The 20,214-nt window shown below is 45.3% G+C and overlaps 2 protein-coding genes and 1 non-coding gene across 5 annotated transcripts in view; 1 reads left to right on the top strand and 2 right to left on the bottom strand.

Moving 5' to 3' along the window:
* LOC137316839 (zinc finger protein 229-like) overlaps positions 1 to 20,214 on the top strand; it is a 330,353-nt gene that overhangs the window by 214,220 nt on the left and 95,919 nt on the right. Inside the window, exons 1-2 of one of the 3 annotated variants that reach the window (XM_067980676.1) lie at positions 17,081 to 17,469; positions 17,844 to 17,930. The exons of 1 other annotated variant lie outside the window; for it this stretch is intronic. The gene's annotated coding sequence lies outside the window, so the exon portion shown is untranslated. Of the gene's footprint in view, positions 1 to 17,080; positions 17,470 to 17,843; positions 17,931 to 20,214 lie in introns of those variants that run through there. One more of the 3 variants, XM_067980677.1, reaches the window with a different exon arrangement.
* LOC137316700 (zinc finger protein 850-like) overlaps positions 8,074 to 20,214 on the bottom strand; it is a 71,808-nt gene continuing 59,667 nt past the window's right edge. Inside the window, exons 4-6 of the mRNA XM_067980543.1 lie at positions 13,399 to 13,547; positions 12,245 to 12,319; positions 8,074 to 9,252 (exon numbers count right to left, since the gene is read on the bottom strand). Coding sequence (XP_067836644.1) covers positions 8,221 to 9,252; positions 12,245 to 12,319; positions 13,399 to 13,547 — 1,256 coding nt within the window. The 3' untranslated portion in view covers positions 8,074 to 8,220. The remainder of the gene's footprint in view (positions 9,253 to 12,244; positions 12,320 to 13,398; positions 13,548 to 20,214) is intronic.
* Positions 12,843 to 12,914, bottom strand: trnag-ucc (transfer RNA glycine (anticodon UCC)). The gene has a single exon. It is a non-coding gene; the product is annotated as a tRNA-Gly (tRNA).

Genomic DNA, 20,214 nt, shown 5'->3' on the forward strand with positions numbered 1-20,214 from the left:
CCATTTAACAAACTGACACTAAGAACAAAATCGTTTGAACACGGGGCTGGTGAAGGGAAAGCAGGCGCAGGATGTTCGGATTTACTCGGATGTGAAAAGGGGCATTGAGGAAGAGAGTAGAGAGAGTGCGGAGAAATAGAGAGGAGCGATTGAGAAAGAAACTGAGCAGGAAAACGAGAGATAGGGGGAGAAGGAACAATAGAAAAAGAGAGACAAGGAGAGAGATACACAGTCAGAGAAGGAGAAAGAGGGGAGAGAGAGAGAGCAGCAGCGGTGTGAATAATTCATCGGAATGAACTGCTGAAACTTCCAGTACAATTATGAAGTGGAAATCTGACTTGAATTTTTTATCAGGATGTTGTCAGATTGTGAGAGTTTTATTGTACTCTCTCCGGGTGTGTTTATCACTATCAGCTCCTAGTTCTGTTTATGTGAATGTTCCTTTTACTTGTTTACTGATTGAATTCATAAACATAATTGAAATGTATTTAAAGAATAGGATCAGTGATTTCTTTATCGCTTTGAATTATGGGGATATTGTATTCCAGAAGCTATGTGTCAGTTTTATTCAATAAAGAACGAGGCGAATTCAATGATTGTGTTTTAATGTAATTTTAGTTGAATATGCAAAGTAAATTTATTGAACACATTATGTAACCAACGAACAGTTCATTGACACCAATAACCAAAGAAATTAATGGTTGAATTCATTAATTGGATTGTGTGAGCTGGACCTTTAGATTAGATTTCCTCCAACACCCTCCTGCAGTCTCTCCCCCCACGGCATCGAATCCTCCATTTCCTCATCCGTTCCCTCAGTTCATTCGCTTTCCCAAACTATCTGCTACTGATTCCCCTCCAGCTCATACATGCCCTCTTCCTTGGTCTCCCTCCCAAACGCACTCGCTCGCTCGGCCTCCAGTTGCCTCTTCTAATCCAATCCGAAGCCTCAAACTCACCCCCACGGATCACGGTCTTTCCCGTTTTGTGCCAGCTCCAGTCGGCTCTCTCCACCCAGAGCAACAAACCTCCCCCTGTCCCCTCACCTTCTCGTCCCTCGCTCACTTTCCCGTCCATCTGGAGCCCAAATCCGGATTTAACCTGTTGGAATCCCGGTGTTTAAATCCCTCCTCCCTTCCCCACTGGCACTGCCCCCTCACTCGGCCCTTCCAGTGGATCTGGTGCTCACTTTATTCACTCTCTGTATCAATTTCCCAATTCATTATTGATTATTGTGTTTAAAAACATTTATCTGTCCGAAAGCGCTGCCCAGGTTAATGAATCAGTTTCCACCGTTTGATGCAGCAACAAAGCTGGAAATTTTACACCAGATCCTGTCACACTGCCGCCTTGTCTCCAGGTCTGATCAGTAATTTCTCTCCTTCCGTTTCTCTCTCTTACAGTTAACTTGGTGGCGATTGTGATCCTGTCCCGAGGAAAGTGCGGACTCTCCAAATGTATCACTCGCTACCTGGTGGGAATGGCGGCGGCCGATCTCCTGGTCGTTATCACTGATGTCATAATGTGGCGCATTGTTGAGATTTATTTCCCAGTTTCATTCTTGACCATTACCCCCGTGTGCCGTCTCATTGTCACCCTGAGTTTTGCAGTCACAGCGGCCTCTGTCTGGTTTACAGTGATTTTCACCTTTGATCGATTTGTGGCCATTTGTTGTCAGAAGCTGAAAACAAAATATTGCACCGAGAAAACGGCGGCTGTTGTTATCGGGGTGGTGAGTGCGCTGAGCTGTTTACAAAACATTCCCTGGTACTTTGTAATTGACCCGGAATATATAATGGAGAAGGTACCCCGGGGTTGTGTCGTGAAACCGATCTTTTTCACTTCACCCGCATGGGCAGCGTTTGACTTGTTTAATCTTGTGTTAATGCCGTGTCTTCCATTCATTCTGATTTTGCTGTTCAATGTTCTCACCGCCAGGCACATTTTAACGGCCATTGAAGTCCGCAGGGGACTCCGGGGCCGCAGCAATGGAGAGAATCACAAGGATCCAGAGATGGAGAACAGAAGGAAATCCATCATTTTACTCTTCAGTATATCAGGCAGTTTTATATTGTTATGGAGCGCAGAAGTTTTTTATGTTATCTCTCTGCGTGTAACAAACGCCCAGTACTATCCGGCCAGTGACATCGAGTCAGCCGGATTCATGCTTCAACTTCTCAGTTCCTGCACCAACACGTGTATTTATGCTGTGACCCAGACTAAATTCAGAGAGGAGCTGAAGAACGGTGTGAAATACCCACTGAATCTAATTGTTACATTAGTTAAATCATAGAAACGTCTCAAGACTTTCCATCCGAAATTACATAAAAAGTCAATTAGAGTTTCACGTTTGGCGGTGGCCTAAGACGGGCGGTAGCGGATCGGGCGCCCGTTATTCACCGCGCCTGATTTTACTATCTATTGACATCAATGAGTTCACTAAAGTAACTGATATCAATCGAATACTTTAAATAAATTTGGAAATAGCAGACAGGAATTATATTTTACCCGACAAATGCGGTGTTGTGAAATGATACAAGATGTGATTCTAACATGAAATGGTTCGCTGTTATTAGTCTGGAAATAATATGATTTCAATATTAAATGTTTAATCCTGAAATGTATAAAAACAAATCTTCCTTTTCGGTTGTTGATTATTTCCCATCACACACACTGCCCGGTGGGATGGACTGAGGGTGAGCTGTCAGGGTCAGACAGCGTCCTGTTCATTGGGACATTTGTTTTGACCAGAACAGAATAATAATGGACCAACACCCGGACCGTTACTGACTGGTAAAATATTAATGTAATTTCAAACTCCAGTGGGGAGTTCCGGAGATCGTTTCCTCTCTGAGCTGCTGGGCAGCAATTTTTCCTCAGCATGGAGTTTAATGGGAAGTTAGGGTTTGCCTGGTTGCACCGATCTATAAGGAGATCTTTCTGAGTTGATCAGGAGGCGGGAGAATTGTCATGGCCGCAGCAGGCCAAGGGAAAGATCTCCTGCTCCTCCTTGCCCCACAAAATATAAGTTAAAAAGAAACTTCTCAGTGTTCCGGATCACTCAATGCCCATCGAAAGGGCGGCTCCTCCTCCCATTTGTAACTAACATTAAATGGTGTCCCGTGTACGTCATAATACTCTGATTTACATATTACACGTGGTCTGACCCGGAAACAGGTGGGTGTTGCTCCGGCCGCTCTTCTCAGGACCCGACCGCCGGTGACGGAGGCAGGAACTCCAACGTTAAAGGGGCGGTAAGTGACCTGACACCATTTACTCGCCTCTACAAACCCATTTCCGCCAGGCTGGGATGCTTAAAATCGGCCACACCTTCCCTGACCTACGCCTTAGTATCAATCTTCGAAGCCCACAGGCTGGTCCATTTTCTCAAACTGCACCGGTTCACAACACATGAAGGGAAATTTTCACTATCGCAGAACTGGTAGAGCGGATCAACCGCCCCTAATGGAACCAGCCCGATTTTAATTTCTGCTCTTTCAGTTTACCGCCCAGGCAGTGAAGTTGAAATTACCCCCTATGTCGCTGATCCCAATGTTCGAAAGGTGTGTCAAAGAAATCAGACAGTGTTTGCCAAACATTAACATGAATGTGGGTTCATGAATCAGAATATTCGGGTAAAAGTTGATAACCCCCCTCCATAGAGACAAGACCCCTATACCATTGAGGTGAAGAGGGGTTCACCCCAACATCCCGGATAGACAGGACGCTGTTCTCTACGGGCAGTTCCCAGGGACGAACAGCAAGACAGATATCAACTGCTACTGGAAGACCATCAACTCGGTGAAGGACGCCCTATGGTCCACCCGAAACCAACTGGTCTTCCAGCTGAAGGAGCTGTTCACGACCGAGTATTGCCACCTGGCACACTCCAAGGTCCAGGGGTACATGCTGTGGGACGCACTGAAGCGAGGTGCAAAGGATCTCTGGGGAAAGGCCACCGTGTCAGGCCATTTTACCTTGTATTATGCAGCATGTATTAGAAAATATGTTCTGTGTTTTCAATTGTAATAATGGAATCGTAGCGTGTACGATATCTATTCTATTGCTTTGAATTGCAACTGTGATATTTACATTGAGCTGTGTGCTTTCATGAATTTTATGAAATAAAGTATATCTTGAAATATTAAAAACATGTTCCTGTCTCGACGTGACTGTTGTTATTTGACAGTGAACAGTGGAAATATTGACGGACAGTAAAGATGTGGGAGCTGTACAAAGAACATCTATTGCAGGCAACATGTGAGAAATAGGAGTATTTCCTTAATGGTGAGAAACTAGGGACTGCAGAGGAGCAAAGGGGTTTGGGTGTCCAGGTACACCAATCACTAAGAGTTAGTGCACATGCACAAAAAAAAATCCCAATTTCGAGTCTGTCATATCCCAAGGTATCGCTATCAGATACTGAGCCAACTCTCTGGAGTTTGCTGATGCAATCAGGCCCCACTGCCTCCCTTGCTGGTCCATTCCATACATCCAGCAACATCTGCCTTAAAATGCATTCAAGCACTGTGCTCATCCTGTGCCTCAGGGAGAGAAGACTAATAAATCAGGAGGACCCAGATCATCAGCCTTCTGTGAGTTTGGACATTTCAGTTTTAATTCAGCTTATTGCATTTGCAATTTTTTCTCTTTTTTGTACATTTCTATTTTAATTTCATGGTTGCAGATTTTGCATTTTTGAACAAATTCTCCAAAACCAGTGCGCAGTGAGTGCTGACTCCGGGCCCTTTGATTGACAGCTCTCACCTTCACCCCCCGCCCCCCCCCCCCCCCCACCCCCGCACCCGGCCATCACTCCACCCCCGCCAAACGCCTCCTGGGCTGACTCCTCCCATCACGTGACACGCGGCAGCGTCTCTCATCTTTGCGCGTTGATGTCACGACGCGTACGTGCCGCATGCGCAGCGCGGTCCCTCTGCCGCGTTCCCTGCGGGCGGTGCTGTGGGCGGGGGCGAAGCCCACAGAGGGAGGGCCGGCACCGGGAGTGGCCTGAGAGGGGAGAGCGGGGTGGTGGGGGAGGGGGGGGATGATGGGGGAAGTTACTCGGGGCCTCCTGCGGGCCCCGTGAATCTCCACTCTGGCAGCGGCCGGTGTCGAGCTGGGCTCGGGGGGGAGTCACTCTCCCGCCTCCCCGTCAAACGGGCCGTGGGTCGGAGCCCAAAAGTGAGCGAGAATCAAACAGCACAGAGAGAGGCCGCTCGGCCCATCGCGCCTGTGCCGGCTCTGTGGAAGAGACCGCTTGGCCCATCGCGCCTGTGCCGGCCCTGTGAAAGAGCGATCCCATTAGTCCCACTCCCCCCTGCTCTTTCCCCACAGTCCCGCAAATTTCCCCACTTCAAGGATTGACCCGATTCCCTTTTGAAAGTTATTATTGAATCTGCTCCCACCGCCCTTTCAGGCAGTGAATTCCAGATCAGAACAACTCGCTGCCTAAAAACATTCTCCTCATCTCCCTCTGGCTCTTTTCCCAATTCCCTTCAATCTGTGTCCTCTGGTTACCGACCCTCCCGCCAGTGGCAACAGTCTCTCCCCATCGACTCCATCAAAACCCCTCCTCATTTTCAACCCCTCTATTAAATCTTCCCTTAACCCTCTCTGCTCGAAGGAGAACAACCCCAGTTTCTCCAGTCTCTCCCGGTAACTGAAGTCTCTCATCCCCGGAACCATTCTGGTAAATCTCCCCTGAACCTTCTCTGCTCCAAAGGGAGTAATCCCAGCTTCTCTATTCTCTCCGTATAATTATTATTATTTATTAAGTGGGTTGTGCTGGGTATCTGGAAGCTGTAATTCGGTGACTCGAAAGCAGTGGGAGGATAAGTCTGCAGATTGATTTTGGGAGATGGTGAAGACGGTGATCGTGGATTCAGACAAGGGAGGGAGGTGGTCTTTGAGAGCGTCCGTGCTCTGTTGTAAGATCTCACTGTGTGTGTCTGCTTCCAGCAGTTCCCATTTGAACCTGTGACCTGACTGGCGGTTTCTCCGAACTCGACTGCTGCTGTGAACCTGACTGTTCCCCCGTGGACATCAATGTCTTCTCCACCTGTCTGCCAAGGAAGTGAACCGTAAGTTTCTGTTCGTGTGTTACTACATTGGCTCCCGGTCCGGCAAAGCCTCGATTTTAAAATCCTCATCCTCGTGTTCAAGTCCCACCATTGTCCTCTCCCCCTCCATATCTCTGTAATCTCTTCCAACCGATTTGATCTCCACGGACAACCCCATGTCATTCCACCCGATTATGGATTCTAACCCACCCATTTATCTCCTCCACAGCCCATGTAGACTGGAAGAATAGACAGTGCTGGGACAGTCAATCCTGTTATCTACACAGTCGGTGCCGGGACAGTCAGTCCTGTAAGACACATAATCAGTGCTGGGACAGTCGGTCCTCTGATACACACACAGTCAGTGCTGGGACACTCAGTCCTCTGATCCTCACAGTCAATGCTGGGATACAGATTCCTGTTATATCGTCAGAGCCGGGACGCTCAGTCCTGTTATATATGATGTGGAGATGCCGGTGATGGACTGGGGTTGACAATTGTAAACAATTTTACAACACCAAGTTATAGTCCAGCAATTTTATTTTAAATTCACAAGCTTTCGGAGGCTTCCTCCTTCGTCAGAAATTGTGCCCTTGGAGATGAAAATTGAAAACGTCACTCCGTTATCTAAGAAAGGAGGGAGGAAGAAACCAGGAAAATACAGACCTGTCCATTTAAGGTCAGTTGTGGGGAAGTTACTGGAATCAATCATCAGAGACAAAATGGTTGAGCACTTCATCAAGTCTGAGCTGATCAAAGAGAGTCAACATGGATTTGTGAAGGGCAGGTCATGTCTGACTAATCCAGTTGGATTTTTTGAGGTGATTAACAAGGTGGACAGGGGAGCGTCGATGGATGTTGTCTGTATGGACTTCCAGAAGGCATTTGATAACGTTCAGCACAAGAGATTAATAGAATCAATAAAAATGCACAGAATTGAAAGTGACCTTGTGACTTGTGTTGGAATTGGTTGGGAGGTCGGAGAAGAGAGTAGGGATAAAGGGAACGTTCGTTGATTGGCGGGATGTGACAAGTGGTGACCCCAGGGATCTGAACTGGAGCCTCAGCTTTTCACCATATTTACCAATAACTTGGATGAAGGAATAGAGAGTTGTAGATCCAAGTTTCCAGGTGACACTAAGTTAGGAGGCACAGTAAGTGGTGTAGATGGGAGCAGGAAGTTACAAAGAGACAGTTTAAGTGAATGGACAAACTGTGGCAGGTGGAGTTCAATGTGGGGAAGAGTGAGATCATTCACTTTGGAAGCAAGAAGGAAACATTGGAGTATTTTCTTGAAGTGAGAGATTGGGAACGGTGGAGGAGCAAAGGGATTTGTGTGTCCATGTACACAAATCACTAAAAGCTAGTGCACAGATACAAAAATAATCGCAGACTAATGGAATGTTGGCCTTTATCTCGAGGCCTGGAATACAAAGGGGAGGAAGTGACGCTTCAGTTCTACAGAGCCTTGGTCAGAGCCCATCTGGAGTACTGATCCTCACCAAGGATATATTGGCCTTGGAGGGGGGACAGTGCGGATTCACCAGAATGACACTGAGGCTTGAAGGGTCAAATTAATGAGGACCGGTTGTATTCACTTGGTTTGCATTCCCTTGAGTTTAGAAGGTTGAGAGGTGATCTGATCCAGATATTTAAAATTATAAAGGGATTCGATAGGGTAGAAATACAAACTATTTTCTCTGGTGGGGGAATCCATAACAAGAGGGCATAAACTTAAATTTAGAGTTAGGGCGTCCAGGAGTGAAATCAGGAATCTCTTTCCCACACAAGGGTAGTGGAAATCTGCGCAGGCTGATTGAAGTGGACCCTGTGATATAATAGAATTTTCTGTCCTGTCAGACTTGGACATCTTGTTGATCCATCTTTTAAAAAGGTGGAGGAACTCAGTTCTAAGATGGATTCCACTCACTTCATCACAAGTCCTCAATCACCTTGTCTTATCATCGAGCTATCAAGGACTAGAAACACTGTGTTTCAAGGAAAGCTGATTTATTTGACACTTGTACAGAATTCTAATACTGCTGTCCAGTGAAATGGATTATTAACATCAGAAACAACCCCCAACTGCCAGAATGAACACGGTTCAGTCCTGGATGTGATTAACAGCAGTAATAACAGCAGAATCCAACCCCTGCAGTCACATGTGAACCCGCTGGTGTATAAGTAGACTGGATGACAGAGTGAATCCCTTCCCACACACGGAGCAGGTGAACGGCCTCTCCCCAGTGTGAATACGTTGGTGTCTCAGTAGATCCCTTGTTCTTTTAAAGCTCTTCTCACAGTCAGAGCATTCAAAAGGTCTCTTATCAGTGTGAACATGTTGATGTTCAATGAGGTAGGATGAACGAGTGAATCTCTTCCCACACACGGAGCAGGTGAACAGCCTCTCCCCATTGTGAATATGTTGGTGTGTTTGCAGGTTGGATGACTGACTGAATCTCTTCCCACACTCAGTGCAGGTGAACGGCCTCTCCCCAGTGTAAGTGTGTTGGTGTGTCAGGAGATCCTTTTTTCTTTGAAAGCTCTTCTCACAGTCAGAACATTTAAAAGGTCTCTTATCAGTGTGAACGAGTTGATGTGTCAGAAGGCTGGATGAATGAGTGAATCCCTTCCCACACACGGAGCAGGCGAACGGCCTCTCGCCAGTGTGAATTCGCTGCTGTCTCAGCCGGTGGGATGATCGAGTGAATCCCTTCCCACACACGGAGAAGGTGAACGGCCTCTCCCCAGTGTGTACTCGCTGGTGTATCAGTAGGCTCGATGACTGAGTGAATCTCTTCCCACACACGGAACAGGTGAACGGCCTCTCCCCAGTGTGAGTGCGTTGGTGTGTCAGCAGATCACTTTTTCTTTTAAAGCTCTTCTCACAGACAGAACATTTGAAAAGTCTCTTATCAGTGTGAACAAGCTGATGTTCAATAAGGCTGCATGACAGAGTGAATCCCTTCCCACACACGGAGCAGGTGAACGGCCTCTCTCCAGTGTGAACTCGCTGGTGCGTCAGCAGGTTGGAAGACTGAGTGAATCCCTTCCCACACTCAGTGCAGGTGAACGGCCTCTCCCCAGTGTGTCTGCGTCGATGAGTTTCTAGCTGGGACGGGTAATTGAATCCCTTCCCACAGTCCCCACATTTCCACGGTTTCTCCATCCTACGGGTGTCCTTGTGTCTCTCCAGGTTGGACGATCAGTTGAAGCCTCGTCCACACACAGAACACGTGTACGGTTTCTCCCCGCTGTGAATGGTGCGATGTTTTTTTCAGGTTGTGGAACTGGTTAAAGCTCTTTCAGTGCACTGGAGTTTACAAAAGTCCTCACTGTGAATACAGAATAGAAATTCAGAACAGGCAATTCTAGTTTCTATGGAACATTCTTCCTGCTCATTCCCCCAGACTGTAAATCCCAGTCTCACACACTCACCCTCCTCCCTCTGCTGAAACCCAAACCCATCGCACCATCTCCAACATTTGGGTTGGGTTGGAGGCCTTGAATCTGAGTTGGGAAATATAATTGGAGAAACATGATTCAATTTAGAAAGTAAACTATTCAAAATCAAATAACATGGATTATTGTAATTAATGTAGTCCTTTCACGCCTCGTGGGAAAGAAGTGATGTCTGGGCTGCGGATGAGTGTTTGCGCCCGGTTACACAGCGTGTCCCTCTCTCTCCGCTTCAAATTCGCTTCCTTTGGCTCACGGCCTCATTCACGCATCCAGCTGACTGCAGCCCTTTAAAGCTCCTCTGGAGTCATCCTTTGTTTATTTACTTGACCCATTACCACCCACCTTGCCTTGCACCTTCATCCCTATTTTTGCTTTATCACTCCTGCCCTCCACCCTATCACAGACCTTCCCTTTTGTTCTTTCCCTCCCCGCCCCCTCTTTCCCTGCCTCTCTCCTTGCTTAAAAACTGTTAATTCTTTCACTTCTTCAAGTTCTGACAAAACCTTAACACTAATCTGAAACGTTAACTGTTTCATTCTCCGCGTGCTGCTGCCCGACTTGGTGAGGATTTCCAGCATTTTCTCTTTATGTTTCAGATTTCCAGCATCCGCAGTATTTTGCTTTTGATTGGTAAACCTCGCCCTTTGACACACCACCACAGAAATATCGGTAAGAGGGTTTTACAATGGCGATAATCTTACCCAAAATGCCCCGCGCGGTAGAATACGTTCTACCTGAATTCGAAGGGGATCAGCGCGCAGGCGCGGGAAGGGCCCATGGCCAGAGCATGCGCGGTTCTGGTCCGAGACACTGAGCGGGGCCGAGCGGAGTCTCAGCAACACCGAGTGCGGCTCAGAACCCGAATCAGAGCCGGGGGGCCCGGCGGACGGGCGGCCCGTGTGCCCTTAGCACCATTAAACCCCTCATCCAGCGCCTCCCTCGTCCCACCCGCCGCTTCCCGGTTTCTTCTCCTGTTTCCACCGAGTCCGACTCGCGACAAACTGCAGGACCGAAGCGCTCCCAGAATGCAGGGCGGGCCTGGGGAGCATGCGCAGTCTGATTACGAAATCAGCGCCTTGGAGAGATAGACGGGTTTCTGGGGCGCGGTGGATTGTGGGGCCTCCGGCCGCCATTAGTCGCCTGGAGTCGGTCAGTGTTTTTTTGCCGGCGTCGCGCACAGAAGCGTTTCTGGAAATACGGACTGAGGAATTGAGTGTCGGTTTGCTAAACAGACACTGACCGTACAATGTGGAACAGTGTTTCACAAACATTTTTCCTCGTGACCCAGTGGAAGGAAAACACTTCCCCCAGGGATCCAAAACAATAATATCTTCCGGCTGGAGTTTTCATCAAATCCCAATAAAGGTCAGTCCATGCTCTTCACTTCATTTCAAGCAATAACTAAAATTAGACATCGACGTTACTTGAAAAACATTTGAAATATTGTGTCAATACAGTAAATAAAAGTTCAGGTTGAGTTTCACTTACTTAATGTGACGGATGTGTCTGCCTGTTGTTCATGATCTCGTTCCAATCTGGATCACAAGATGAAAGCGCTCCACGCATATCAGGCACGGTTGAGTCGGTTTCTTTCTCTTGTTTTTAACCTTCTCAAAGTCGAAAATCCCAGTTCGCAGATGTAGGTTTTTGTGAACGACAGGAACAACAGAACACTAATCTTACTTACAGTGGATAATCTTTGAAAGCACTGATCCAAAAATAAGACAAACTGTATGACTTGAGGCGTGTTTTCAGTGCGCTGTCACAGGTGAGTCGCACCAGCCCGTTTTCTTGATCAGGCATCAAATTTAGCTTCATTATAGATTCAGGATTTTCGAAAGCAAAAGGATCTTTCACCCAACGCTTTTCCATCGAATTTTCAAATCCCTCTGCAGGGAAGTCATGACTAAAATGGTCAGACAGAGCAGCGAAATGTAACTGTATGACACATTTCATTTCATTCCCTTTATCTTCGTCGATACAGTTCTCTCCACCCCAGAGGGTTGTGGATGTTCAGTCGTTTAGTGTATTCAAGATTGAGTTTGATAGATTTTTGGACAAGACAATCAAGGGATATGGGGATCGGGCAGTTAAGTGCAGATGATCTATTGAATGGCGGAGCAGGCTCGAGGGGCCGTAAGGCCTACTCCTGCTCATATTCCTTATGTTCTTATCCTGCAAGAGGTGCGGTGCACAGAACTGAACACAATACTCTAAATAAGCTCTAACCAGAGCTCTGAATAATTGTGACATAACTTCCACTCATTTTTATTTCCTGTCCCTTGAAATAAACATCAAAATACCATTACCATTTTAACTTATTTTTGCACCTTTTAGTGAATTCTGTACTTGGTCTCATTAACCCCTCTGCTCATCCACAGTTCCTAGTTTCTTGCCCTTTAGAAAATATTCTGATCTATCTTTTTATGGTCCAAAGTGGATGACCTCACACTTCCCCACGTTGAACTCCATCTGCCACAGTTTTGCCCACTCACTGAATCTATCAATGTCCCTTTGCAACTTTCTGCTCCCATCTATAATGTTTACGGTGCTACCTAACTTAGTGTCATCCGCACACTTGGATATAAGGCTCTCTACATAAGAATATAAGAAATAGGAGCAGGAGTAGGCCATACGATACGCGAGCCTGCTCCGCCATTCAATCAGATCATGGCTGATCTTCGACCTCAACTCCACTTTCTCGCCCCATCCCCATATACCTTGATGCCATTAGCCTCCAAAAATCTATCGATCTCAGCTTTCAATATATTCAACGACTGAGCATCCACAGCCCTCTGGGGGAAGAATTCCAAAGATTCACAACCCTTTGAGTGAAGAATTTTTTCCTCATGTCGATGCTAAATGTCCGACCCCTTATCTTGATACTCTGACCTGAAGTTCTTGACTCTCCAGCCAGGGTGATCAGCCTCTCCGCATCTACCCTGTCGAGCCGTCTAAAACATTGACACGTTTCAATGCGATCATCTCTCATTCTTCTAAACTCCAGCGAATATCGGCCAATTTTACACAATATCTCCTCATTGTACAATTGCAGCAAGTCCTTATTACTCTTATATTGCAACACCGTTGCAATAAAAGCTAACATATCATTTGCCTTCCTCGCTCTCGTTAGACCCTTGGTAGCTCACTATTTCCAGTATATTTGTCATCTATTCCTTCTATAGGAAAAATAAATTAACGTTGAAAATATTTTGCTGTAATTATCCCAGTTTATGTTTTGGAAACAATATCCAGCTGAACTGCAACAAATTCGATGGCAAACTTGATGATGGAAATAATTTAATAAGAATACTGAAATGCGATGGCCGGGAATCGAACCCGGGTTAACTGCTTGGAAGGCAGCTATGCTCACCACTATACCACCATCGCTGACAATCAGGGATGATCAAATTGCTCTCAAACATCAGACCCTGAACAGACACTGCAGGCTGTTGGATTTTGTTCTTCATTTAAACTGGTTTCTGACGGATCCTTTCTCGCTCTGTTGCAGTTCCCGTTTCCGCCCAGTAGATGACGCCAACCCCCAATCAATGGAAATTACACAACAGCCAGTAATTCTTCACCTGATATCGGACTGAAGAGACAGTCGATACCTGCAATACTTGACCGGCTGGAAATACATTTTGCCGCAGCTCACATCAGCCATTGAGTAAAGTTAGATAATTACATTAACTCATTACAGAGACCTGAATACCAGCTGGGCACGAATGGCAGTTTAATATTCAAGTCTATAAGATCTTTAGAATGGACAGGGAAAGAGGGAAAGGAGGAGGAGCAGCAATATTACTAAAGGACAATATTACAGCAGTTCAAAAATAGAATATCAGTGAGGGTGAGCGGGCAGTGTAAACACTCTGAAAGACCCAAGGAGAGCAAGGTTCATGTAGTCGATGCAGTATATTTGGATTTTCCGAAGGCCTTCGATAAGGTACCGCGTTGGAGACTCAGGGCTAAGTTCAGAGCACGTGGAGTCAGGGGACAGGCGGTAGAATGGTTTGCAAGCTGGCAACAAAACAGAAAACAGAGAATAGAGGTTAAGGGTAGTTACTCAGATTGGCAAAAGGTGGGAAGTGGAGTTCCACAGGGATCGGTGTTGGGACAACTGTTGTTCACAATTTACATTAACAATTCGGGATTCGAGAATCGGAAGTACAATTTCAAAGTTTAAGGACGACAAATAATTGGGGGGTGTAGTTAGTACAAAGGAAGAATGCATCAAAATGCAAGAGGTCATTAATAAAGTTGCAGAATGAAGAATAAGGAGGTCACATACTGCCTGGATAATAAGAGTCTAAACGGGATAGAGAAGCAAATGGATCTCATGGTACATATATACAAATTACTCAAAGTAGCGACACAAGTTAATGAGGTCATAAAAAGGCAAATCAAACACTAGGATTCATTTCCAGAAGGATAGAATTGAAAAGCAAAGAAGTTATGTTAAACGTGTATGGGACCTTGGTTTGACCACACTTGGAGTATTGTGCACAGTTCTGGTCTCCATATAAAAGAAAGGACTTAGAAGGTGCAAAAAAGATTCTCATGACACGAGAAATGAGAGGATATTCTTATTAGGAAATGCTGAACAGACTGGGGGTGTTTTCACTGGAAAAGAGAAGGCTGAGGGGTGACCTGATAGAGGTCTTACGTTAGGGTTTCATAGGGTAGACATAGAGAAAATGTTTCCACTTGTGGCGAGTCCAAAACTAGAGGCAATAAATATAAAATAGTCCCTAATAAATCCAATGGGAAATTCAGGAGAAACAGCTTTTCCCAAAGAGTGGTTAGAATGTGGAAAATGCTCCCACAAGGAGTAGTTCAGACAAATAGCTCAGGTGCATTTAAGGGGAAGCTAGAGAAACACATGAGGAAGGAAGGAATCGAAGGGTATTCTGATAGGGTTAGATGAAGTAGGGAGGGAGGAGGCTCGTGTGTAGCATAAACACCGGCACAGACCAGTTGGGCCGAATGGCCTGTTTCTGTGCCGTAGTTTCGATGCACCTAGATGTAAAGGCTCTTTTCAGAGCCACCCACTGTATGTGTAAAAGGGCTGGTTTCTGTCTGAAGGGAGACGCTGATATCATGCTACCAGTGTGGCTTCGAGCTGCTTTCTTCTCGTTGTAGGCGAGATGAGGTATTAATGGGATTGGACTCTGTGGGGAAAGGCAACCGTTTAGAGCCTTCCCGCCATTGTACAACGAGGGGCTGCAATCAGGGAAAAACCCCCTCGGGCAGAATGTAAAATTCTAATTGATGTCATGTAACTGTAATGAATCTGTAATGAACCTGTAAAGTATCTGTAACGTACCTGTTATCAGTAATCTGTATTGAGTGCAATGCAATGAGGCACCCTAGAGTGTCATGAACTGTAATTATGTCCAATGTGTTCATTGAACTGCACTTGACGTAACCTGAAAATTGCATAATCTGTATTGTGTACGTTTGGAATGTGATATGACAACTGTATTGTATGTATTGCTGCAAATTTTATGAATAAAGTATATTTTTTGAAAAAAAAATAATGGGATTGGAGTCGGGGCACCGACCACAGTCCGGTACTTTAAACGGTGACTTATGGACCCCAGTCCACACATCACCAGATTTCTTGTATTTATTTAAACTACTTGCCATGCTGGGCTCGTAAAGCATCACCAGAACTGCTCGACTGACCTTTCTACATCTGTGGGATACAGCGCTTCGCTCCCTTTCTGTTCTATTTTGTTGGATTATTTACATAACGCATCAACCTCACTGGGGAATCACTGAAATGTAACTCTGTACAGAAACAAATAACAGTGAATTGTCTGGTGCCCAGGAGATCAGAAACATTACTCGCCTTTCGTCCTCTTAACAAGTAAACCGTGTTTAGAGTCCACCCACCCGCTTTGATTCCATATGGGGGATTAAACAGAGACAGCGGGAGGGGCCACAATGACGGACAGAGCAGATGGCGGACTCTGATCTTCCATCTCCGCCTCCAGTTCTCTCCGACCTACGATTTCTAACGATAATAGATCCGAAACACAACGCTCCGCACAAACCCTTACAAACTCGGGCTTCATATTCAAGGATTCCAAAAAACCCGGAGCTTTTAATTAAGCCACGTTACAATGAAAAGTCAGTAATATTCCTGCCTGAATACAATCCATTCAATAACAATCAACTTGGCTCCTCCATTTCAGTCTGTTTCCCTGTTCTAACTCCCCACATCCCCTCCCAGACGGGTTCAGCACTTTACAAACACTTGACAAACATTTGGAGAGTCTCATGTGTTGCGGTTTGAGTTATGACGAGGAGTTTCTCCGCCAGTGTTACCGTCTCACAGAGACTCTCACCCTGAATCTGTAAAAAGATTATGACCACGAACTGGGACTGGAGCCGAACACATCCCCAGTTACAGTGAGGCCCGGCCCGGACATCTCATTCTCTTTGTTTTATATCAGACAGTATCCCACCTTCATGTCCGTAATAGAGAGAGACACTGTCAGACTTACACTTTCTATCAGTGTGTTCATATCACGCTCAATAGCAGTATCCAACCTTGATATACAGCACCAGAGACAGAGGGGCGAGAGAGGGCGACAGACACCGTGAGAGAGAGCTGAGAGGCACAGTGCCACAGCATCGGTTGCAGTCCAACCTGTAAAGTTTCATTTTATCCAGAAAGATCCCATTGGAGAGACAGACGATGCAATCTCATCTCTCACTCACATTGTACCAGAGACAGACACATTATTAATCCTACACTCAGTGACAGTGCAGAGAGTGACAGAAAGAATGGGCCACATTTAACCGTCTCTTACCTGTTGTACTATATTCGGTTTTGCAGCTCAGGGCCGTTCGGTATTACACTCAGTAATCGAGAGTTTCACTCTGATTAAATTAATCTGCGACTGTTGCTGTCAGATAATAATCCCAGCAAATACACGGACTCACTCTTTCCTCCAATGCTTCTGCCGGATTGGTTTGAGAAATCCTCCCTCCAGATACTTCCTCAAGCGTCTGTTTTATCAGTAAAGAGTCCAAGAATGAACAGAACCCATTGGTTCATTTTAGAGCCGCACACTTAATCTCTGAAAGACTCTTTACCATCAAAAGATACCGAGAGAAACAGCAGGGATGGAAACATCTAGTTTAATAGTTAGACATTGGAAAGTCAGTCTGGATTCCAGCGTTAGGCACTGGTGGAATCCCATCTGTTTTCCATTCTGGTGCCTGATCCTGCACTGCCTGTGGACCCCATTCCCTCTGACCTTTCCCCCAGACTCACTTCCTTTGCTCAGACTCGGAAAAATTCCAATTGGGGAAAGTTTCCATCGATTTTTGTATTGGGAATTAAACCAGATATCTGCGCATGCGTGACTCAGCCCCGCCCCCAGCGCTGGTTGTTGGTGAGCAGAAGAGCGCATGCGCGCTGCCCTCCCCCAGCTCGGCCTGTGGGCGCCATTCCCTCAGTGAGCGGAAGAAGATGGTTTAAAACAGCCGGGAATGGAGAGATCACGGCCCCCGGGGGAAGGGAGCAAAGAGCAGCCTCGTTACAGCAGCTCATCGCTTCGGGACCGTGTCCGCAGATGGGCTCAGAGATCGGCATTGAGTCCGGGGGAAGGTCAGGGGGAGTCCGGGGGCTGTTTGTAAGAGGCGGAGTGGATCAGGAACTCGTCCCGGAACATGGAGTGAGCGGGGGAAGGGAGAGGTCATTCTCGGGCTGTGTGTGGACAGGGTGTGTCCAGGGGAAGGGAGACAGAATGGGAAGAACCTGCTATTTAAAATCATTGCTGCTTTCTCTCCCCAAACCAGTAGTGAATGGTCCTGGTTTAGTTCCAGTCTCACCCTGTTTATTGTTATTGGACAGTGAAGAGTGGAAACAGAGCCGGACAGTAAGGATGTGGGGAGTTATACAAAAAGCATCAATTGCAGGCATCAGGTGAGAAGTGTGAAGGACACATTTTAAACAGCGGCTGTTTGGTTTCAGTTGAACGTTTGGTCCCATGGGAGAGGGGATTAGAAACCTGACCTGTGCAAAGTTCCCTGCCCGATCTGGTAGTACCATTCATGGACCAGTGGAGGGGTTGGGTTGAGTCTGGATGTCTCTAAATTGTTGTAAAACAGCCCAACGCACCTGGTGTGCAGAAGCTGAATGCTGCAGTACTGCAGTGGAGTCAGACACTGACACTGTTCGAATCGCTGATTTATATTTAAGGATATTCAAAATAATTATTTACAGATATTAAACTGATCACTTCTGTATTTTCTTCCTCACCTGTTCTTGAGTTACCAGACATACGTTTCTTTCTCCAGGCAAACCCGTGAAGGATCCACAATGAATGTGATGTTTCCTCCACCCGAGGCACGAGAAACAGTGCAGCCAGCTCCTTCTCACACACAGTAAGTACATTATCACTCACAGAGCACAGAGACACAGACAGGTCATCAGTTCCACAGTCTCAGACAGCAGAAGTACTCAGTCCCACAATGATCCCAAATTCCAGAGACACATTTTCAATCCACAGTCAAACAGAGCAGGTGAGGCAGACACTGTTCCATTTCCCCCGAACTCAGTCCCACTGACAGGGAGATACAAAAATCCCAGTCCAAAATCACACTCTCAGATTATCTATTTCACAAAGGGGCAACATTAGCCATGAATTAAATACCAGATAGAAATCACACATGGTACCCGATTGAAAGGTCCAGAATGAATCCCAATAATGTTCCTCGATATTCCTATTGAATTCGAGCCCAGAACTCTCACACACATGTGAGTTTAATACATGCAGTATCCATTCTAATAGTGTAGCATGAGATACAAATTGCTAGTCCAAAACTCACGTACAGTATCAGATTGAGAAATGCTGTGACAGTGTAACCTGAGAAACAAATTAGATATCAGTTTATAATACACTCATAGTATGAGATTTAAAGATACAGTATCAATTCTGTTAGTCCAGACTGAGCTACACATTACACACGAGTCCAAAAATCTTATAAAATAAAATTTAAAGTTACAGTATCAATTCCTTCAGTGCAGACTGATCTACACATTATATACCAATTCACCATAACATTTTGAAAGATTCATTATCATTCACAATAGTAATCACAGAAATACACATTCAATACTAGTCCAAAAAGCACACAAATTATCTGATTAAAACCTCCAGCATCAAATCCTAAAGTGTATCCATTTTTACCAATTAAATAATGAGAAAAACTACTTAAACATTAAGATATTAAAGCGACAGTATTGAATACCATAATATAATCTGAGAGAATAATTGCATAGAGATACAGAATGAATCTCACACTCAGATACCGTACAGAGACACACAGACACAGAATGAATCCCACACTCACCATACTGTACCAGAGACTGACAGATGCAGAAGGAATCCCAAACACACATACAGTACTAGAGGTTGCCAGACATAAATTCAATCCCACACTCAAGTATGGTACAAGAGATGACAGATGCAGAATGAATCGCACACAGGCATACAGTACCAAGGACTGACACATACCGAGTTCATCCCACACGATCATAAAGCACCAGAGACTGACAGGTAAAGTATGAATCGCATACTCACACACAGTACCTGAGACTGACAGATACAGAATGAATCCCACACTCACACACAGCAACAGAGACTGACAGATACAGAATGAATCCCACAATCACATACAGTACCAGAGACTGACAGACACAGAATGAATCCCACACTAACACACAGTACCTGAGAATGGCAGATAGAGAAGGAATCCCACACCCACACACAATACCAGAGACTGACAGATACAGAATGAATCCCACACTCACATCGAGTACCAGGAACAGAATGAATTTCACTCACATACAGTAGCAGAAACTGACAGATACAGAATGAATATCACAGTCACATTACTGCAGACTGAGTTACACTTTACAGACCAGTCCAAAAATATCCTGGTGCCAGCTTGAAAGGTACATTATAAATTCCATTAGTGCAGACTTAGCTACATATTAGATATATTGGTAAATACTCAGAGTATTATACTGAAATAAACAGTATCAATACCATTGGTTCAGACTGAGCTACACATTATATACCAGTCCAAAAACCTCATAAATGATCAGACAGTAAGATACAGTTTCAATTCTATTAGCACCGCCTGAGCTGTACATTACATACAAGACTGAAAATCCCATACAACATTAGACTAAAAGATACAATATCAATTCCATTAGCACAGACTGAGCTACATGTTACTCACCAGTCCTAAAATCTCAGAGTATCAGATTGAAAGATTCAGTATCACTTCCATTATTGAAGACTGAGCTGCACATCACATTCCAGTCCAAAAATCTCATACAGTTTCAGACTGATAGATAGAGTATCAATTCCTTTAGTGCGGGATGAGCTGCATATTACATACCCGTCCAAAAATCTCATACAGTGTTAGACTCAGATACAGAATTAATCCCATTATTGCAGACTGAGCTACACATTACATACCAGTCCAGTAATTTCACCATGAACAGATTGAAAGGTACATTATCATTCACAATTGAGTTCAGAGATTAAGATGTAATCCCACTCCAAAACTCACACACATTGTTTGATTAAAGAAAATCAAAAAGAAATCCATATTTACAAATTAAATAATCAACGGAGAACTATATATAATTTAAAGT

This window comes from Heptranchias perlo, unplaced genomic scaffold (genome assembly GCF_035084215.1).
Source record: "Heptranchias perlo isolate sHepPer1 unplaced genomic scaffold, sHepPer1.hap1 HAP1_SCAFFOLD_60, whole genome shotgun sequence".
Lineage (NCBI taxonomy): Eukaryota > Metazoa > Chordata > Chondrichthyes > Hexanchiformes > Hexanchidae > Heptranchias > Heptranchias perlo.